This window comes from Eurypyga helias, unplaced genomic scaffold, assembly GCF_000690775.1.
Source record: "Eurypyga helias isolate BGI_N326 unplaced genomic scaffold, ASM69077v1 scaffold7564, whole genome shotgun sequence".
NCBI lineage: Eukaryota > Metazoa > Chordata > Aves > Eurypygiformes > Eurypygidae > Eurypyga > Eurypyga helias.
In genome coordinates this window covers 1,652-19,378 of record NW_010246807.1, presented here as the reverse complement: position 1 = coordinate 19,378, position 17,727 = coordinate 1,652, and the positions used below count along the sequence as shown (strand labels likewise).

Below are 17,727 nucleotides of genomic sequence, written 5' to 3'. Positions count from 1 at the left end.
TCACCGCCGTAGGCTGAGCAGCCTCTTTCCTAGAGCGGTGGGTACCGTCCGCTGTCGCTCACCGGCCAGCTGCGGGGGTGAGGGGCGAGGAGGTGCTCCTGGTAGCCGAGGGGCTGCCTCGGTGGTGGTTTTGCGAGGCCCTTGTGGGCCGTGACTCAGCCGTGTTAATGCAGGGTTTCCTTGGGCTGCGGGGGGGGGGAGGCGGCTCTGCAGGGCGCGACGTTCGCCGAGCAGTGCGGTTGGTTAGCGATTCAGCTGGTGATGGCGATTCAGCTGGAATGTTACAAAAGGGAGCTGTGCGCTGAAGCTGAGAGTTTGAAAGCAGCAGGACAGTAAGAACAGTACCGTAACGTGAACACTGAAGGAGCAGGATCACCAGCCGGTGGTCTCAGATGAAGCAGCTAAGACCAAATGCTCATTATCTGCCTCCTGTTGAGTGTTTTTTGCCTCTGGCTGAGCAGCTACACTTTCATCGTTCTCATTTTCCCCAGATGAGTATAGACATCCTCAGTCATAAATGAATGTGCGGTACTGGTGATTAGCACATCATAGTATTCCATGAGCCAAAGCGTAACTCCAGCTGTAGGAGCAACAGATAGCAAGATGCTCCTGTATCTTTAGTTTCAGAAAGCTCAAGGAAGGAAAAGTATTTCCTTTGTCTTATGTTCATCACAAAAGACACATGTACCTTCTACAAAACAAAGCATGAATCTAGAAAGCTGGCAGTAGTGTGCTCACTGCTGCTGTTACCTTTTCAGGGCAGAGAACTAGCAGTGGGATGAAGTTGTAGTTAAGCCTTTTCATTAGTGGTATAATGAAAGGAAGCAAGGACTTTGGGAGAGATTTCCTGTGACTGAAGGAGGAGAGAAAGAAAGAGAGGGCAGGGGGGGAAATAACCCTGAAGTAGGAGAGAAAGAAAGAGAGGGCAGGGGGGGAAATAACCCAGGGATATACTGTTCTCAAACTAAAGTAGTTAGTGGCAGACCCTGGAAAAGGGAGGGAAGTGGCCTGGAGAGTTGGGAGCAGATGGATCTGTGGATAAAGGAAGCAATGGTCAGTAGTGTTGGTGGATAAGGGATAAAATGGCCAGGGTGACGGTTTGGGCCAAGCTGAGAGTAGTTTTACAGTTGGTTTAAACTAAGCATGTGCAGCCACTCAGGGTGCTGAATCCTGTTTTGGCTGGGAATTGGCGCTCTCAAGAAAGTTGTATTAGCAAGCAGGACTAAAGCAATTGTGCAACTGTACAGTTGCCATCATTTCCTCCTTGCCTCTTGGTCTGCTTTAAGCACAGTGTAGGGTTTCCTTTCTTGTGGTTCTGTGATGATCTTGGGTTATCTCTGAACGGTCATGCAGTTGTACTCTGGGAGTGTTAGAGAGTTTTAAAGGATAAGATGAGGTCAGAAGAGAAATTAGAAGAATGGGAACTGGAACTGGATATGGAGCAAGAGATAGTAAAGTCCATCTCTTAGTGAAAGAAGAAACAAGTGCCAGGAGTCTCATAGGCCTTTTCCTTTTAATTCTTTGGTCCTGGTCTGGTTTCCATAGGTTTGGGGTTTTTTCCTTTGGTTTTGATATGATTTATTTCACTGTGCTCCTGAACTGGAATTTAGAGGTTGTACTAGAAAATAGGGTAATCCGAGATTAACTGTCACTGTTACCTTGCTAAAGATTTCCTTCTCCTCCTCAGGCTGATGTAGTTAAAGGAAGAGCTGACTGCTAAAGAGAAAATGATATCCCAAGAAAAAGGTAGGTGATGTGATAATATGTAAGCAGACTGGATTAAAAGTACTTTGACTGGAGTTCCAGAGGCCAGAGTTACCTTGTGTGCCAGACTCCATTCATTTAAACTCAGTCCTTTTATGTAGCTATCAGGAAGTGGTTAAGTGACTTCGTTATTGCAGTGAAAACCAGAGCTGCCTGGATGGAACTATTAATTGAATGTGGGTTTCTAATCCAGCTTTGGATTGAAAAACAAGTTTGTCACTGGTACTGTCATCTGTCTGTACACTTGTCTGTCAGTCCTCCTCCAGTATTTCGAACTCGTTGGTACTGATTCAGCCAGCTTGAAAGTAGGGCAGTGCGGTGGTGCTCCTACGGCATTTTTGAAATTAATTCCTTGGGTAGAGGACTCAGGCTCATGTTACTGCCCACAGTATGAGGAAAAAAGCAGTGTGTGTAGCTACTTCTAAGAAACTTTCTTGCTTTCAACATTTCATTCAGCTGAAAACTGAGTGACCTTAAGATGAATTTCGGTAAGCATTATCATGCACATTGGGGAATTCAGAGGAGAACACAGCAATACTGGGGTCTGTTGGTTAGAAATAAAGCAGAACTGGCTTGTTGGCTTTTCTTAAATCTTCAGTTGGGCAACTAAAACACATGGTAGATAGTACTTAAAAGTCTGCTAAGCCTCTTAAGGTGTTAGTAGCTATGTAGTTAATAGCTGCTTTTCATTTAGTTCTTGCCTTTAAAATGAGACTGCTCTGATTCTGTCAGCTCCCAAAACCTGATTTTGCTTTCAAACCGAGTAATATGGTCAAGAATTTTCTCTGTGCTAGCTCTTTTGCATGTGCGTTTAATCTTGTATGGCAGTAGGAAATCAAGATTAATACAATTCAGATCAATGTTTGTGTCTTGTGCTATCAGTATGAATGAGCAAGACACACGAGTCGAGGCTTTTCTAACTTGTTCTTGGTAATTGCTGCCGCAAAGGACTATTTTACACATGCAGCGTGCAATTAAAATCTGTAACTTTGAAGTACAGAAATTAAGTGAGGAGTTACAGTGAGACTATAACAAAGTGAAAGGTGGTAAACTTTCCTTCTGCTGTTTTTGAAATTTTAGTTGATGATGCCTCATCACCCATCCGAGGACCCGGAGATGGCATGGAAACAGAGCAGACAGCGGAATCGGTGGAAGCAGTTGCTGGAGACAACACTACGAACCATCACATCCACCACAGCCCATGTAAAAAGAAAGTCACTTCCCTGAGTCCCGGAGTCCTGCAGCTAGGGAAAATACAGGCTGAGAAGTCAGTGGAGATCGAAGCTGTTCGTATATTAGTCCCCAAAGCATCTATCACCCACGTTGTTCCAACTAAAAATGCTAAGGTAGCTAAATCATTGGGACATAAAGGAGACGCATTCCATCAGTCAGATGGACACACAGATCCCAATAAAGAACAGATAGAGCTGAAAAATGCAATTGAAAAGCTCAAGAATTCGGAAAAGCGGTTGTTACAGGATAAAGAAGGTCTCTCTAATCAGCTCCGTATACAGACAGAGGTAAGAAATGGATTTTTTTCTTCTCTCACAGCTGAGCTGCTTTGGTTTATAGAAGCAGTTAGTGACTGCAGCCAGAGAGAACTGCTGTGACACTCTAGCCTTGAAACAAAGAGTTTCCCTTTTGGAACTTATCAGCTGAGATACAGAGTAGAAGTACATCTAAGTACTTCAGTGCTGCTTCTCTGACAACAGATAAAAATAGCAAAGGCTTGAAGCCAAGAGAAACACATTGGAGGGATGCAGGGAACATATCTTTGATGAGAAAAGTTTTTACCTCTCAAGTCACTTGCTGTGTTTAAAGTGTTATGCCAGAGAATGGTGACTATAATTTTCTACTTCATATAATCCGTGGATGTCTTCTCAAATCCTTTGTTATTTTATGGATTTGGGACTTGAATACTGCTGAAACTTTCTCTGTTTTCTTGCAGCAGGCTTTCATTCTTCCTCTTTGGTCTCGGTTAGAATTTAAACAAGCATGTGTTCAACATGCATTAGTCTCAAAAGTTTATGCGCACTGGAATGCATTGTCAGACTGAATATAATCTGTGTTGGATGTGTCCCATCCTGCAAAAAGAAAGGCAGTTTATTGTTAGCAATTTGCAGTAACTTGCACCGCATTCTGGAAGTAGGAAGGTGTTTCATTCTGTGTGGGTAATTACATGACAGTCTGGTCTACTTCTAGGTGAATCGGGAGCTGAAGAAATTACTTGTTGCCTCTGTTGGGGATGACCTGCAGTACCACTTTGAACGGATGGCTCGTGAAAAAAACCAGCTAATCCTAGAAAACGAAGCCCTGGGACGGAATATGGCTCAGTTGTCAGAGCAATTAGAGCGCATGTCTATACAGTGTGACGTGTGGCGAAGCAAATTCCTAGCGAGCAGGTATTCCCTCTTTCAGAGCTGTCGTAACAGCATTATCCTTCAGTCTGTATTGCATGCGCCCGTTGCAACGCCTGGCAACGTGCTTATGTACGCAGAGGGTAGCCACAACACCCGCTATGGAACCTGAGCATACAGAAATGGTACAAAGAACGTAAACTCCCTGTAAATCTGAATAGTTTTGCCTTTCAAAGGTAATACAGCGGGTCCTAAAATCTTAACTACAGTTCTTGTCAACAGAGCAAGAGAAGCTCTTAGGGGTTTAAAAATGCCTTCCTGGATAGCTGTCTTGACTGTCTTGAAGGTAATTAGCTTGATTTTCATCCTCATTCCCCAAGTATGATACAGTCAGTGATTCAAGGATCTACTGGGAAGGGCAGCTCAGTATGGAAGAGAGAGTAGGTGGGTGTCTTTTCATTAAATGCTGACTGTATTACTGCTAAGAACCCTCCTGCTACTTCTGTAACCATAAAATAGGGCGTAGCAAAAGTCAGGAGCAAATGTTAAGCTGATCTCAGTGTCAAAATCTCGTTTGATGATGGATTAGATTTTTAACTTGCTAAGAGTTGCTGTCTTACCAGATATGTACATAGTGTTCTAGGAATTTTAATCTTCTGTATTTGGATGTAACTAACTAAATTTTGATTGTGATGCTTAATGGATACTACAAGAAGGCCTTACCTCTTGAAGGAAATGGTAATGGAATACAGCATCCTCCCTTTAACTTGCTGGCCTTAAGGAGTTTCAGCGTATTGAGTTGAATGTCAGTGCTTGTGATAGTCCTAGCTAGGCAAGGGTTACTTGTCCTAATTTAACTTGTTTCTTTAGCATTATCAGGAGTTCTGAGATCAGGGATGCACGTCCCTTCTTGGAAGGAGAGTGGGGTGATGTGCTTGGAGTAACACTCTTAATTATTAGAACACTGGTTCCTTGAGATCTCTGATTTCTAACTGGTGGTTTTTAAATGTCACTCTGCTGTTTGCATTTGCAGTATCACAGGCATTCAAAATACCTGCCTGAGGGATCTGTCCCACACCTCATGGCATAGCAAAATATGACAGCAGGGGTCTCCTTTGTGACTCTTAAGTGCTTGTGTGTGGCACAGACAACATCTAGTTACGGCCCCTGAGAAGGGCCAAGGGTTGAATGAATGCGGTGTGTAGCCACAGCCGTCACTTTTAGACAGGAGTGTGAACAGATGTGGTTACAGCGCACTTGTGAGAACTGTGTTAGTGAAAGAGAAGGTGCTTATCTTTGTCAGGGTGCTCGTCCACCATGCTCAAGGTGTTTTAAAATGTCTGTCACTAGATCTATATTTAGTGACACTTCTTTTTTTTTTTAAACTCACCAAGTCAGAACATCATCTTGCACTCATGTTGACAGTAGTCGGACAGAAATCGCCCTTAATACACATTCTTTGTAATAAGGTTGATACAGGCCCAGCGTGGGGGAGCGGGGGTGAGAACAGCAGCGTAATACTTAGTTTGAGCTGACACATGGTGGTCTGTAGTCGAATCAAGGCGACTTCCAAACTGCTCGCTTACGCGACTGATCGGAGGTTTCTTTTGCAGGGTCATGGCTGATGAGCTAACCAATACCAGAGCACTGCTTCAGCGTCAAACCAGGGATGCACAAAGTGCGATCCAGGACTTGCTGAATGAACGCGACCAGTTCCGTCAGGAGATGATGGACACGCAAAGGTACGAATTTCTTTTTCTTAACCCAGGCTACCTCTGGGCAAACTCTTCATTTCTGTCAGCTTATTGTAAGCCAGAGACAAACAAGTAACTTTCCCATGTCCTGGTGATATTCAACAAAAATAAACTATGCTGACGGACAGCACGGTCACTTTTCAGTCTTGGAGCTGAAAGAGCCAAAGTAGCATTATTTTCTCCATTGTTCCCTGGAGGTCTGAGGTGTTAGGGGTCATGTACTGTGGAACTGACATCCCTCACTGCCTCGGGCTTCCCCTATTAATCCCCTACTGTCTTGACTTTGAGTCTCCTCTGTCTCCTTCCAAAATGTACAGATTCTTCTGCCCGCGTTGACTTTTTAATGCTTGTCCTGCCAGATGTGAAGTAGGTTTTACCAACATTAGAATTCTGTGTTAGTGAGGCCTTGCCTTGGAGAACAGCCTGTGTGCCTCCTTATTTGAAACACTTAAACCTCCCTATTTGGCTTGGGCAGAAAGTCTTCTGAAGAGGTGATTCCCCTGAAGTATGCTGTGTGCTGGTAGCAGGGAGTACAAAACCCACTAAGAGTGCTTTTCTTTCCTTTCCTCACAGGCTGCTGGAGGAGTTGATGGTGTCTCTCCAGTGGGGGAGGCAACAGACGTACTATCCTAGTGCCCAGCCTCACACTACAACAGAGCTAGCAGCTGTGAACTGTAAGCTAGCCAAAGCTGTAAGCTCGCACCTTCTTGGAAACATTGGCACTAACAGTCCAAAAAAGGCTTCAATGGCTGTGGAGTTTTGCAATACCCCTGCTGAGAAAATGGCTGAAAAGGTAAAAACTCTTCACATGCCTCATTCTGACAGCACAGAGTCTTCTTTCCAGAAAGAAGCCCCTTGCTTTGTGTTAACTACTTAATGTCTTGCCTTTTTAAAAAAAATAGTAGGCAGAGGAAACGTGCTGAATAGCGCTGTCTGTTTCCGTCTTTTAAAAAAACCAACCCCCTGGAAGAATAAGCAGACCAAAAGTAATAGGATGATACATGCTGGCAATAACTGGGTCAAAATCCGCTCAGAGTTAGCGTGTCAGGAGGAAGCCAGCTGAAAACACTTGGTTGAATTTAGAAATGGAGGGGGAGAAGAAACCTACTTCAGGTGGGAGTAAGTCACAACGCTTCAGCAGTAGTTTCTGTTGCCCTGAAAATCAGCTGCATCAAAGGTGGGTGGGAACACGGAGAGAATCCATGTGATTATCCTTCGAGGTGAGGTTCTGCTGCGGGACGCTTGATGGTTAAACAGCGAGCTAGGCCAGCGGCTCAGTCTGGAAGCAACTGGGTGATAGCTGGGCGGCAGGAGGCTCACAGTGCCCAGTTACCTGCGCTCTTCTTGCCTGGGTTTGCTCAATTCTGCCAAAAAGATTTTAATTTTTTATATAAAATACATGGTTTTATGTATTTTTATATCTTTTTTTATATTCAGTAATACCATACCTTGGATTTCTGATGAAGCAGTTTACAAACAGTACTTAATGCTGGGTATTGAGGGTCTGGATAGACAGATTTTTAGTTTTCAGCTTGGGAAAAACGCTGAAGTAACTTGCTTCGGAGCAGAAATTCTTCCTTGCTGTCAGAGAAGGATAAACCCCGTTAAACTGAGTATGTTTTCGTTCTCCACTTTGTCATCCTTAGGTGCTACGTGTACTGGATCCAGCTGCTCGTACGGAACCATCAACACAAGTTTCTTTTGCCGGGACTTCTCCATCCTCCTTCCTTTCCACAAAGAAGAGCATGGGAAGGTTTCACCCGTACACACGCTACGAAGACGTAACGTTCAATTGTTGCAATCGCTGTCAGGGAGAGCTGATAGCCCTTTAGGAGCCCCGCCAGCGCAACTGCACGCGCACTCTTCCTCCAGGATTACACCAGCTGATGTTCAGGCTTCCCCTTTGTCCTCTTTCTTTCCACAGTGGGTGGGTTTCATATTGGAAATCGGGCGGTTTCGGCTTCTCTACCTCTTGAAGTTGGGGACTGACAGGATTTCCTTGGCTTCTGGGATACTTCTGCTGCTTTTCAGTCTGGAAAGCTACTTTCTTCTACAAAGTCAAGACAAGAATTTTACGCTGGCCCAATTTATAGAGCACAGAGTTGTCCGTGACTATTTAAGGTTTAAGTCTTGATAGCAAATCTCAGTTTCTCTTTAGAGGGAGCCAAAAGCCTAACAGTACCAAAGTAAACAAACTGCTGATAGGTGATGGTTTTGTGGTTGGTTGGTTGGTTGGTTTGTTTTTTAAAAAAGCCATGGAAAATGGTTGGCTCTGTGTTCCCTCCCCGGCCCCAATCTTAGCCAAGGTGATGAACTGTCCCGTGTTCACCCTTTTAAATTTAGTAATAAAAAGGAGTACGTGCAATGAATTCTTCATAGCTGTAAGTTTTGGAAGTAGCGTACGCAGTTGCAGCCCTCCTGGCCTGAAGGGAAACGAGCTTGAACGAACTGTAGCTATAATACATAAAGAATAACTGGTTTTAAATGGATTCTGGCAAACTCTGCGGGGTGAGATTATTCTTGTGTTTCCACAAAGCTAAAATAATGGCTTTTCCATCTATTTCAGCTTCTAGAGGGAAGCTGTTGCGTAGGTGATCCTTGGCAAAGGCAGCCTGATGCACCGCCAGTAGTACAGTGTTGACCCCTGACCTAGCATTCGAACTCGGTCCTCGCCCGAGGTCTTCCTGGGTGTTCCGGGAAGCTGAAGATAAGCACTAAGTTTGCTCAGGTCCTAGTAAAAATTATATTTTTCTACTTGTATGGTTTTATAATCTTGATGTAGGCTCAAACAGAAATTTTGGCAGATGTTCTGCTAAATCCAAAGAAGCCCATTTAAGTTGCAGATGTAAAGAGGAAATGTAGGAGGATGCAAATGCGCATTCTAATTTCTTACTTTCATTCCCAAATTTATCCTATCTAGCTGGCTGGCTTGGGGAGAGGGTTTCTGAAATGGTTGTTTTTACCCAGTTTTCCTTTCAGTCTTACACCACGACCAGAATATGGAAGTTACACATTCTTGCCGTGACTGGCCGTGCTTCGGTTTGCACGAAGAAAACTACAATAAACTTTATTTGCTTGCTTTCAAGTTGCAGTTTTGGGTTCAGTATGGCTGTATTTCTGACCTCACTTTCTCCCCAGCGTAAAAGGAACTGCACGGCCTTGTACTGTAAAACCCTTTGCTCTACACTGGTCTGAGGTAATGAACCAAGAAATTTCTTGGTTCACTTCACATCCAGGCCCTTTATCTGTGCTGAGAAAAGTCTCTCTCGGTGTGCCTGTAACTATCTCTAAAAGGGCAAGCAAAAAATACTAATGGGAAATTTCCTTTGCACCTACTACGCTTCCTCCTGTTACAGTACTTTCAGAAAACACTTTAAATGTGGGAAAACGTAAGAACAATGCCAGGTCATTAAATCTGCTGGACACAGCTGGAGAGAACGCTCCTCATCTTCCACTGATGTTGCGATTTCGTGAGTGACCGCAGCATGTTCTCTGACAAGAGTTCACAACCTAGCTGGGTACGGGCATGTAGTTTATTACAGTCAGTTTAGCAAACACAGACATATATACTAGGAATCCAGTTTCCTTGATACTGGTAAAGGTCATAAATCACACAACTTCTTAATTTCATGGAGTAGAAAACTACCAAACATGAGTCACAGAGTAAGTTTCAGGAATTGCACGTTCACATACACAGTGACCACTTCCCCTGAACTAATCCAAAACAGTTCTCCGGTCTAGCCAGAATTAACAGCTCACCAATAGAAAGTAGTACAAGAAACAGCATTTTTCCAACAACATAACACCTTGTACAGTCTTCATCACAAGCAGCAAGATTAACCCAGCAAAAAGTCAACATCTGACAAAACAACCTGCATCCAGGAATTCACGGTGGGGTTGAGCAGCAAGTGCCTTCTAAAGGCAGGAATGGTGTATTTGCCACCCTCTGATATAGATCTTGCACTCCTTTAGATTTAGTCAAACCAAGTAGATCCCTGAGTTACACATAAAAGCAGGTTTTTCAACAAAATTCAAAATAAAAGATAGCAAAATCATTGTCAGTGAAGGTACTTGTTAAACTTACTTGAAAGCTTTAAAAACACCACAAAAGAAGTCAGTATCTGTAAAGAGCAAAAGCTCAAACTGTACAAATTAAGAGGGTTGTCACCAAGAACTCCATGGTTACATCAAACTTTCAACTGTAGTGGTCTGTGAAGCGGAAGGACTTTGTCTCCGAACTAACACAGCGGATGTTCTGCATCTGTTTCGCTCTTCGGGCTTCTAATCTGAGCTGCCTTGCCCTCTCTTTAGCAGCTAACTCTTCCGCTCGTTTTTCTTCCCTCTTTCTTTTCAGCCAGCTGTGGAGAGAGGAAGAGGGCAAGAAGTACTGACAGCTGTACTCGGTCGGGATCCGTACGTCATCCGTTCGGAGACTCGCCCCCATTTAACTCGAGTCACCCTGTCCCGCAGGGTAAGGTGAGGGGTCACGGCTGAGCCAGCCTGAGGGCCTGCCACCCCTAAACATGGGGAGAACTACTTTTCCATCCCAATTCTGCTTCCAACCCCCCTACTACCTCCCCCCTTTAACTGAGGTGATTCACTGACTGGAGGGGAAAAAGATACAATTTTATTGGATTAACTTTCTGCTTGTTTAGTGAAGTGAGTCAAGGCAAACCTGCCCCAGCACAGGCGGAAAGGGGCAGGGGGGAAGGAGCTCCCCGTTTCAGAAGTAACTCGCTAGTTCAGCGCAGGTTCTGACAAGGAATTGCATGACAGTGAACAAACATCATCAAGAAACTGATGTATTTTTGCTAGAGCGTAAGTTTATGAGGGCATATCCGTACAGAAAAACCCCAACCCAACCCTACCCCATCAGTAAGGACTTCAGCAGTGCAGATGGGCCATAAAATGATTACGGCCTTAAGCTGATAGACTACAAAATTTAAAAATACAATTCCCGAGGAATGACCCTACTCACTCTTTAAAGGCTCTGTTGCATTCCTCTGTTCTTGGGAAAAAGGCAATTCCCTCAGCTTGGCGTCTCAAAATTTCTCTCTCTTTCTCTTTCACGTGTTCTTGGTGCTTCTTTTTAAGCCATAACTTGAAAGCTTCTTCTGGATTTCTGTTCCTCTCCTAGTTAAAAAGCAAAAAGACACAAATACACAAGGCTTACCATTTAGTGACCCCTATATTATGTTATAAACATATTTTAAATGCTGCTGGCATCTCCCGGCCACGAAACATGCTTTATAAGGAAACTAGAGCATATATGGAATATATATCTGAGCAAACATTCAAAACAGTGTGTTGTACAAAATACTGCATTCAGCTTTTTGTAGAATCATGGAATGGTTAAGGTTGGAAGGGACCTTAAAGACCATCCAGTTCCAGCCCTTGTCCTGTCACTACAGGCCCTTGTAAAAAGTCCCCCCCAGCTTCCTTGTAGCCCCTTCAGGCACTGGAAGGTGCTATAAGGTCTCCCCGGAGCCTTCTCTTCTCCAGGCTGAACAAGCCCAACTCCGCCTGTCCCCATAGCAGAGGGGCTCCAGCCCTCGGAGCCCTTTCAAGCCCATCACTGCAAGGTAGAGGAACTTCAGAGCATCTGAACCTTCAGGTTTTGGTCCAGTCACGTGCATTTGCATGTCAGTGAGTTCCGATGCTAAGGAATACACCTCCAGGTGTTCTCTGGCTGCTTGTTTACTGCAGTCTTCAGCCAACTCACTCCCCTGGTAAAAAGGAGCATCACTGTATCTGCTGTGATTTTATAGCTCCTAAGTTCACGTACGTGGCCTCTACTGTGCAGGCCACCCTGCCAGGCAGAACAACCCTAAACCCAAAAGCCAATCTACCTTTTCCCTGAAAACAACGTCACAAAAACAATCCCTGTCTCCTAAGTTTCCATACACTCAGCTAAGTGCACAGGCTTGGAATTTGGTTTTCCTATTTAACTCGAGCGTTGGAAATCCCAGTCCTACACTGGGGAGATCTTACGTTGCTCTTCAAGTCTTTTAGCTCCTTTGCACGACGAATTCGCTTTTCTTCTTGCACTTGTTCTTTCTTCTTCTGTAACCAAGCTTTAAAAACCATCTCGTTCTCTCTTCTCTTCTGTTCTTCTTCTTCCCTTTTCTTTTCTTCTTCCTTCAATGGAATTAAGAATGAATAAACTTAGTTTTTAAGAGAATCATCTTTATCTGCAAAGGCCTTCATTAGCAAAACAGCCAATAAAATGACACGTGAATTGTATGACAGAGAGACAGAAATGAGATGAATACTCAACAGCTGCATCACAGGTGATCCTACTTTTAGGAAGAAAGGAGTCTGAGCACTGCCACGGTTCATGTCACGTTCAGATACTTTCAGTCTCACCCCTTTTGTGGTCACCTCTATTGCCACGACACAACTCACAGACCCTTCCATAGCAACAGGTCAAGACTTATAAGTAAGCCTGCCCAACACCTCTGATGGATGGGCTTAAAATCAGCTTTAAGCCAGGCATTTTAAAAATTAATTAAATTCTCAGGCTTGATGAACCACTAGACCCTGAAGGATATTTAATTACCTATGGTCTGCAGGCACTACCTTATAGATAAGGATTTTCTTCCTGGACATAAAGTTGTAGTGTGTTTGCTTAAGGACTAATAATAGCTTAATGCTTTTCTTCACGTTTACAAAATTGATAAAACCTTTTTTGTAATCATTCATTGCATTTTAGCTAGTAAGTGCCTCCAAAGAGGAGAAAGGTTTTCAGACAATGCTTCAGAAAGCTGATGAGGACATTTTTCCAAGTTTTGATTCGCTTGAACAGAACACCTACAGTCCCCACTCATTTCAACACTCGGGGAAATCCAGCCTTCGTGCGTATAGCTGAGGTTCCTCGCACCTACAAGCAACTTTCAGCCTGTCCTCCAAATTTGTAATGAACTGAAATGAAAGAAACCCCACCAAAAAGAAGCAGATGGATTCCAGTAATGGCAAGAAATGTTTCATGCCTGTGAAACCCACGACAGAATGGAAGAGCTCCGTTCAAGAGTGAAGAAATGAGGTATTACATTCTTACCTTTGTAAGCCAGCCAACAGAGGAAGAGATTTAGCACACCTCGTTAGGCAAATCACCTTCCTTACCTCCCCCACACTACCTTTTCCTTTAAATATGCAGAGCATGGCACCAAGAGATCTAGTCTTGTGTGTACAAAGAAAACATGAGCAACTCCGCACATTTCATACCCCTTGTTACCGAGCTAAGCCTCAGCAAGCTTTGCAGGTAAAGCAGGCTGGACCTATTTCCATGGGCAGAAAGCAACCTTGAAGCCTCTTGGCTTACTTGGAATGTCCTGGCACAGAAAGTACCTGAAGGGGCTACAAGGAAGCTGGGGGGGGACTTTTTACAAGGGCCTGTAGTGACAGGACAAGGGGTAACGGGTTTAAATTGGAAGGGGGGAGGTTTAGATTAGATATCAGGAAGAAGTTCTTCTCGGAGAGGGTGGTGAGGCACTGGAACAGGTTGCCCAGAGAAGCTGTGGATGCCCCATCCCTGGAAGAGTTCAAGGCCAGGCTGGATGTGGCTTTGAGCAACGTGGTCTAGTGGAAGGTGTCCCTGCCCATGGCAGGGGGGTTGGAACTGGATGGGCTTTAAGGTCCCTTCCAACCCAAACCACTTTGTGATTCTATGAAAAACAGCTGCTTCACACTCTTTTCACAGAGCAACACATAGTAAGCTACTTGTTGCAGTTGCATCATCATAATGCCAAGTGAAACAAAAAGTCTATGTTTTTTAAATCTTTGGAAAGTGTCCCAAAGCTCCTGTTACAGCTGTCAGAGGCTGGTTCTGTTAAATATTGTATTTTCTGAATAAGGAGCTGAGAAAGAATTAAATGTGTTTAATAAAAATATGTATTTTTTTCTTTTAAATTACTACCCTTTGTAGATACGAGAAGAATAACTTTGGTAATGGGAATATTTTCTTCTTTTTGTCCTCTGCATAGTGCCCAGGTAAAACCAAAGAAGGAAAAGTCATATCCCATAGCAGAAAAAGGGAAAAAAACTCCACCTTGCAACAAACTGACAGAGCAAACTTCCAACACTTGCCCGTGCAAAACTTTTACAGGTAAATAAGTATCCAGGTACGTGATCGGACAGCGTGACTTCACGTGCAGGCCTCTCAGGCCAGCGACAAGGCATGCCGCGTCTGAAGCCAGCTCTGCGTTCCGCACGTTAAACGCACCCTGCCCAGCTCACAGCTCTCGCCGTCGTTCCCCTGCGTCAACCTCACGTTACGACCGAACGCTCCCCCCAGCTGCCAACTGCCTATTCCGTACTCGGTCGGCACCCAAACCCGCACCTGCATTACTGGGGCTACCGTCAACTCCCTGCGCTGCAGCGCAATCCGGGGAGACGCAAGGCCGTGCGCTACCTTCCAGGGAACAGCGGGCCTGCGACGGGACCGGGGTAGAGAGGGAGTCAACGGGCAAAAGCAGGAAGCACAATACAGCAGAAGGCAGCCTGTTTATGAATGATATATTAAATAAATGCTTCATTTCTCCTGTGAGCAAGCGATGGTCCTATGTCACTCTGTGCTGGGGTTTGTTTCTTTTAAGGAAAAGAGTTTTGAGAGATTCTGGACAAACTCAAAAGAAATACTGTTACTGCTGCCTCATTCCATCATGGAAACATGAAGTAAATGCCCTCTCCTATGACGAAAGGCTGCAAGAATTGGGCTTGTTCAGCCTGGAGAAAAGGAGGCTCCAAGGAGACCTCATTGCAGCTTTCCAGTATCTGAAGGGGGCCTACAAGGGTACTGGGAGAGGACTTTTTACAAGAGCCTGTAGTGACAGGACAAGGGGTAACGGGTACAAATTGAAAACAGGGAGGTTTAGATTGGATATCAGGAAGAAATTATTCACAGAGAGGGTGGTGAGGCACTGGAACAGGTTGCCCAGAGAAGCTGTGGATGCCCCATCCCTGGATGTCTTCAAGGCCAGGCTGGATGAGGCTTGGAGCAACCTGGTCTAGTGGAAGGTGTCCCTGCCCATGGCAGGGGGGTTGGAACTGGGTGGTCTGGAAGGCCCCTTCCAACCCAAACCATTGTATGATTCTATGAACACATGGTCTCTGCGAAGCAGGGGGACAGGGTGGTCACTGTGATCTACTTGTTGCCTACATATCTTTACCTCTTTCCTCAGTTTTTCCTTCCTTTGTTCTAACTGCTTCCGCAATTCTTTTTGCCTGGGAGAAAGACAGTAAGTGGAGCTTCTCACGGGCACGTTTGCAGACTGCGCCCTCTGCGGAGTCTTCCGTTTCCCCAGACCTCTGGCAGCACTGACAGTGGAAGTTGGACGACGCTTGGGGTTAGACGGCGGCTTCGGGAAATACTCACGCTCTTCGCCACCGGGAGAAAAAGAACGTGCTCCTGGTCTTACTGGGGGTACTTCCTTCATTCGGGAGATGGTGCCGAAAGGGCCGTTGTGTGAAGATTTTGGAGATGTCTGTTGAGTTTCAATATCAGTAAAAGAAACACTTACTGGGGGCAAAAAGCTCTGGCTTTCAATATCACGTAAACTGAGGAGTTCGAACTTCCCAGCTTTCTCCACCAGGATTTTGCCATCTTTCTTTTCCTCATCGCTGGCAGCACAAGGTGGGAGCGACGTGCTTTCCTGTCCCATTTCAGTAGAGATATGCAACTGCGATAGCCTATTTGAAACATCATCCCCTCTTGCAAGGTCAGTTTTACAAACTTCAGCATCTTCGAGAGGAGGAACTTCAAGATCCACCAACTTATCCTTAAATTTTAATTTCCGTTCTCTGTTCTGATCCACAGGAGCCTGATTCTCCAGCAGTTTGTTGGCCTCTTCAATCTTTTCCAAGATGTAACGCTTTATTTCTTCATCCTCTTCCTCATCCAGTTCTTGCTGGTTTGCCAGCTTGGACTCCTGGATAGAGCTTTCGCTGTCGGTATCAGACACACGGTCCCCTTGTTTAGTATCAGACCTGGATTCCAGACTCCCTTCACTGGAGGGTCTGACTTCCTCACCTACATCGTCCTCTGAAAGTGGCTCTGGATTTTCTTCCATTTCCTCGTTGTCTTCCTCACACCTCTCCGTAACTTTAACAATTTGTGCTTCGATATCCTCCTCATTTTGTTCAGGATTCTAAAAAAAAAATTAAAATAAGCTAGTCTATTTTCCCAGAAAGTGCCCAGGAGTGCTTTTGAAGCAAACAATATTTTCAATAAGCACTGAATTTTCCGGTTTAAGGCAGCAATAACCAATTAACCAGTTCACGGAATAATTCCAAATAACCTTCCTTGTCAAAATTCAGTAAACATACCTCCACATTGCAAACCATACTGAATTTTGTGCTTATGATTCCAAATATTACTCTACTTTATTCTTCTACATAAGACAGCTAGCATTTAACTTAACAAATACCTCTCTGTCACCAAGGTTTTCATTTTCTTCTTCACTAGTTAGCCACTCCAGGTCTTTTTCAAAGTCATTCTCATATTCTACGCTTTCTGTAAAATCACCCATGTCTGCTGGACCTCCTTCGTCTTCCTTCTCGCTCATTCTGGGGATGAGTTAGGGCAATACTATAAAAAGGAGAGGAAAAAAAAAAATTAGTTTTAAAACCCTAGTACGCACAAATACGGAACACTGGTACCTCTCACGGCACCCGCATCAAGCTTGCGAGCATCATCAGCACGGCCACGTCAGGCAGTGCCGCAGCACCTCGGAACTGAGGATCGCTCACACTTTATAAACACGGGCAGTTTGGGCATTTCCAGCTCCGACTACTAGGGGATGATTTGAGTCGACGCAACGCGAGGCGAGTTCCTCAGTGTCTTGGAGCGAGTCTCCGACAGAGCTAAGGCTAGAACTCATGATCTCAAGAGTGTCAGTTCCATCCTTTAACGACGAGATTGCTGGGTTATGGTTACTATTAGTACTACCGCCTTGCATTGCTCCCAGGTGTGTTTTACACTGCTGTTTTATATCCGCCTGCCCCCCTCCCTTTACAGAAATCTTCCAAGGTACATCGCAGAGATGTGGGATGCACAAGTCCCAGAAGATCCATGCCATGGCTTACAGGGGATCAGATTACCAAAAAGCTTCCCACGATGACATATTCAAATGGAAAGACTCATTGGGCTCCTGAAAAGACCCTTCTGCTAGAGTGACTGACCATTTACAAGCTGCTAGCTTGCAAACCGTACCACCTCCGCTCCTGTTAGGGGTAAAGAAAGTCATGCAGACACCAAGACTCCTGGGAAAAGGACTCGGTTCTGGCTTGAATTTCTGAGGAGGGCACAATGGGAAACACACAGTGGCCGGTTGATCAGGCTGGATACGGTCATATTAATGACAAAACTGAAGGTGAGCCACCATAAGGATTGAATGTTTTAAGCCAGCTTTGGACTGCATAGCACACCGGTGCCAACAGCTCCTGAAGGACTGCTTAAACACCCGTGCCTGGGGGTCCAGGCTGGCTGCCTGCAGCCCTCAGCTCAGCTCGCTCACTGGCATCTGTCTCCATCTAAAGACACAAAGGGGTTGAAGACGTGTGGAGAAACACATCAGCCTAGAGAACCGATTCTCCTCTTTTTAGGGCTTTACCCACTCATCATTCCTTCCCCCATTTGTTTATTACTGTTTACAAAAGCAACACAACAAAGGAAATGTCCATGATTTAAAAGCTCCTATTCTCTTTGTACTCTCTGCTGTAGGCTGGAAGGTGCCACTTTCAAGTGCCTCTCTAGCAGGACAAATCTGTGTCATCAGCAACATCCTAAAAGGTCCCTATACGCGCAGTAGCATGTGGCAGCACAATACGGGATGTGAGAGAGAACTCTGACCCTG

At 44.8% G+C, this 17,727-nt stretch overlaps 2 protein-coding genes across 2 annotated transcripts; one reads left to right on the top strand and one right to left on the bottom strand.

The window, feature by feature from the left end:
- Positions 1–1,687: 1,687 nt before the first annotated feature.
- BLZF1 (basic leucine zipper nuclear factor 1) lies at positions 1,688–7,707 on the top strand. Its single transcript, XM_010150539.1, has 6 exons — positions 1,688–1,746; positions 2,845–3,284; positions 3,967–4,166; positions 5,735–5,863; positions 6,449–6,668; positions 7,522–7,707. The coding sequence occupies exons 1-6, from the start codon at positions 1,728–1,730 to the stop codon at positions 7,705–7,707; spliced, it is 1,194 nt and encodes a 397-aa protein (XP_010148841.1). The 5' UTR covers positions 1,688–1,727.
- A 2,363-nt stretch (positions 7,708–10,070) lies between these two features.
- CCDC181 (coiled-coil domain containing 181) lies at positions 10,071–16,437 on the bottom strand. Its single transcript, XM_010150538.1, has 5 exons — positions 16,300–16,437; positions 15,043–16,020; positions 11,867–12,013; positions 10,854–11,008; positions 10,071–10,233 (listed from the first exon to the last, which is right to left on the bottom strand). The coding sequence occupies exons 1-5, from the start codon at positions 16,435–16,437 to the stop codon at positions 10,071–10,073; spliced, it is 1,581 nt and encodes a 526-aa protein (XP_010148840.1).
- Positions 16,438–17,727: the final 1,290 nt, after the last annotated feature.

What these genes read in the sequence shown, in the direction of transcription:
- BLZF1 (XM_010150539.1), top strand. An exon ending in AGCAAATTCCTAGCGAGCAG is followed by an intron (nt 4,167 to 5,734) that starts GTATTCCCTCTT and finishes TTTCTTTTGCAG; the next exon opens with GGTCATGGCTGATGAGCTAA. An exon ending in GAGATGATGGACACGCAAAG is followed by an intron (nt 5,864 to 6,448) that starts GTACGAATTTCT and finishes CTTTCCTCACAG; the next exon opens with GCTGCTGGAGGAGTTGATGG.
- CCDC181 (XM_010150538.1), bottom strand. Translation starts at nt 16,437, where the DNA reads ATGAGCGAGAAGGAAGACGAAGGAGGTCCAGCAGACATGGGTGATTTT. An exon ending in AAAACCTTGGTGACAGAGAG is followed by an intron (nt 16,021 to 16,299) that starts GTATTTGTTAAG and finishes TTTTTTTTTTAG; the next exon opens with AATCCTGAACAAAATGAGGA. An exon ending in TAAAAGACTTGAAGAGCAAC is followed by an intron (nt 11,009 to 11,866) that starts GTAAGATCTCCC and finishes CTTTTTAACTAG; the next exon opens with GAGAGGAACAGAAATCCAGA.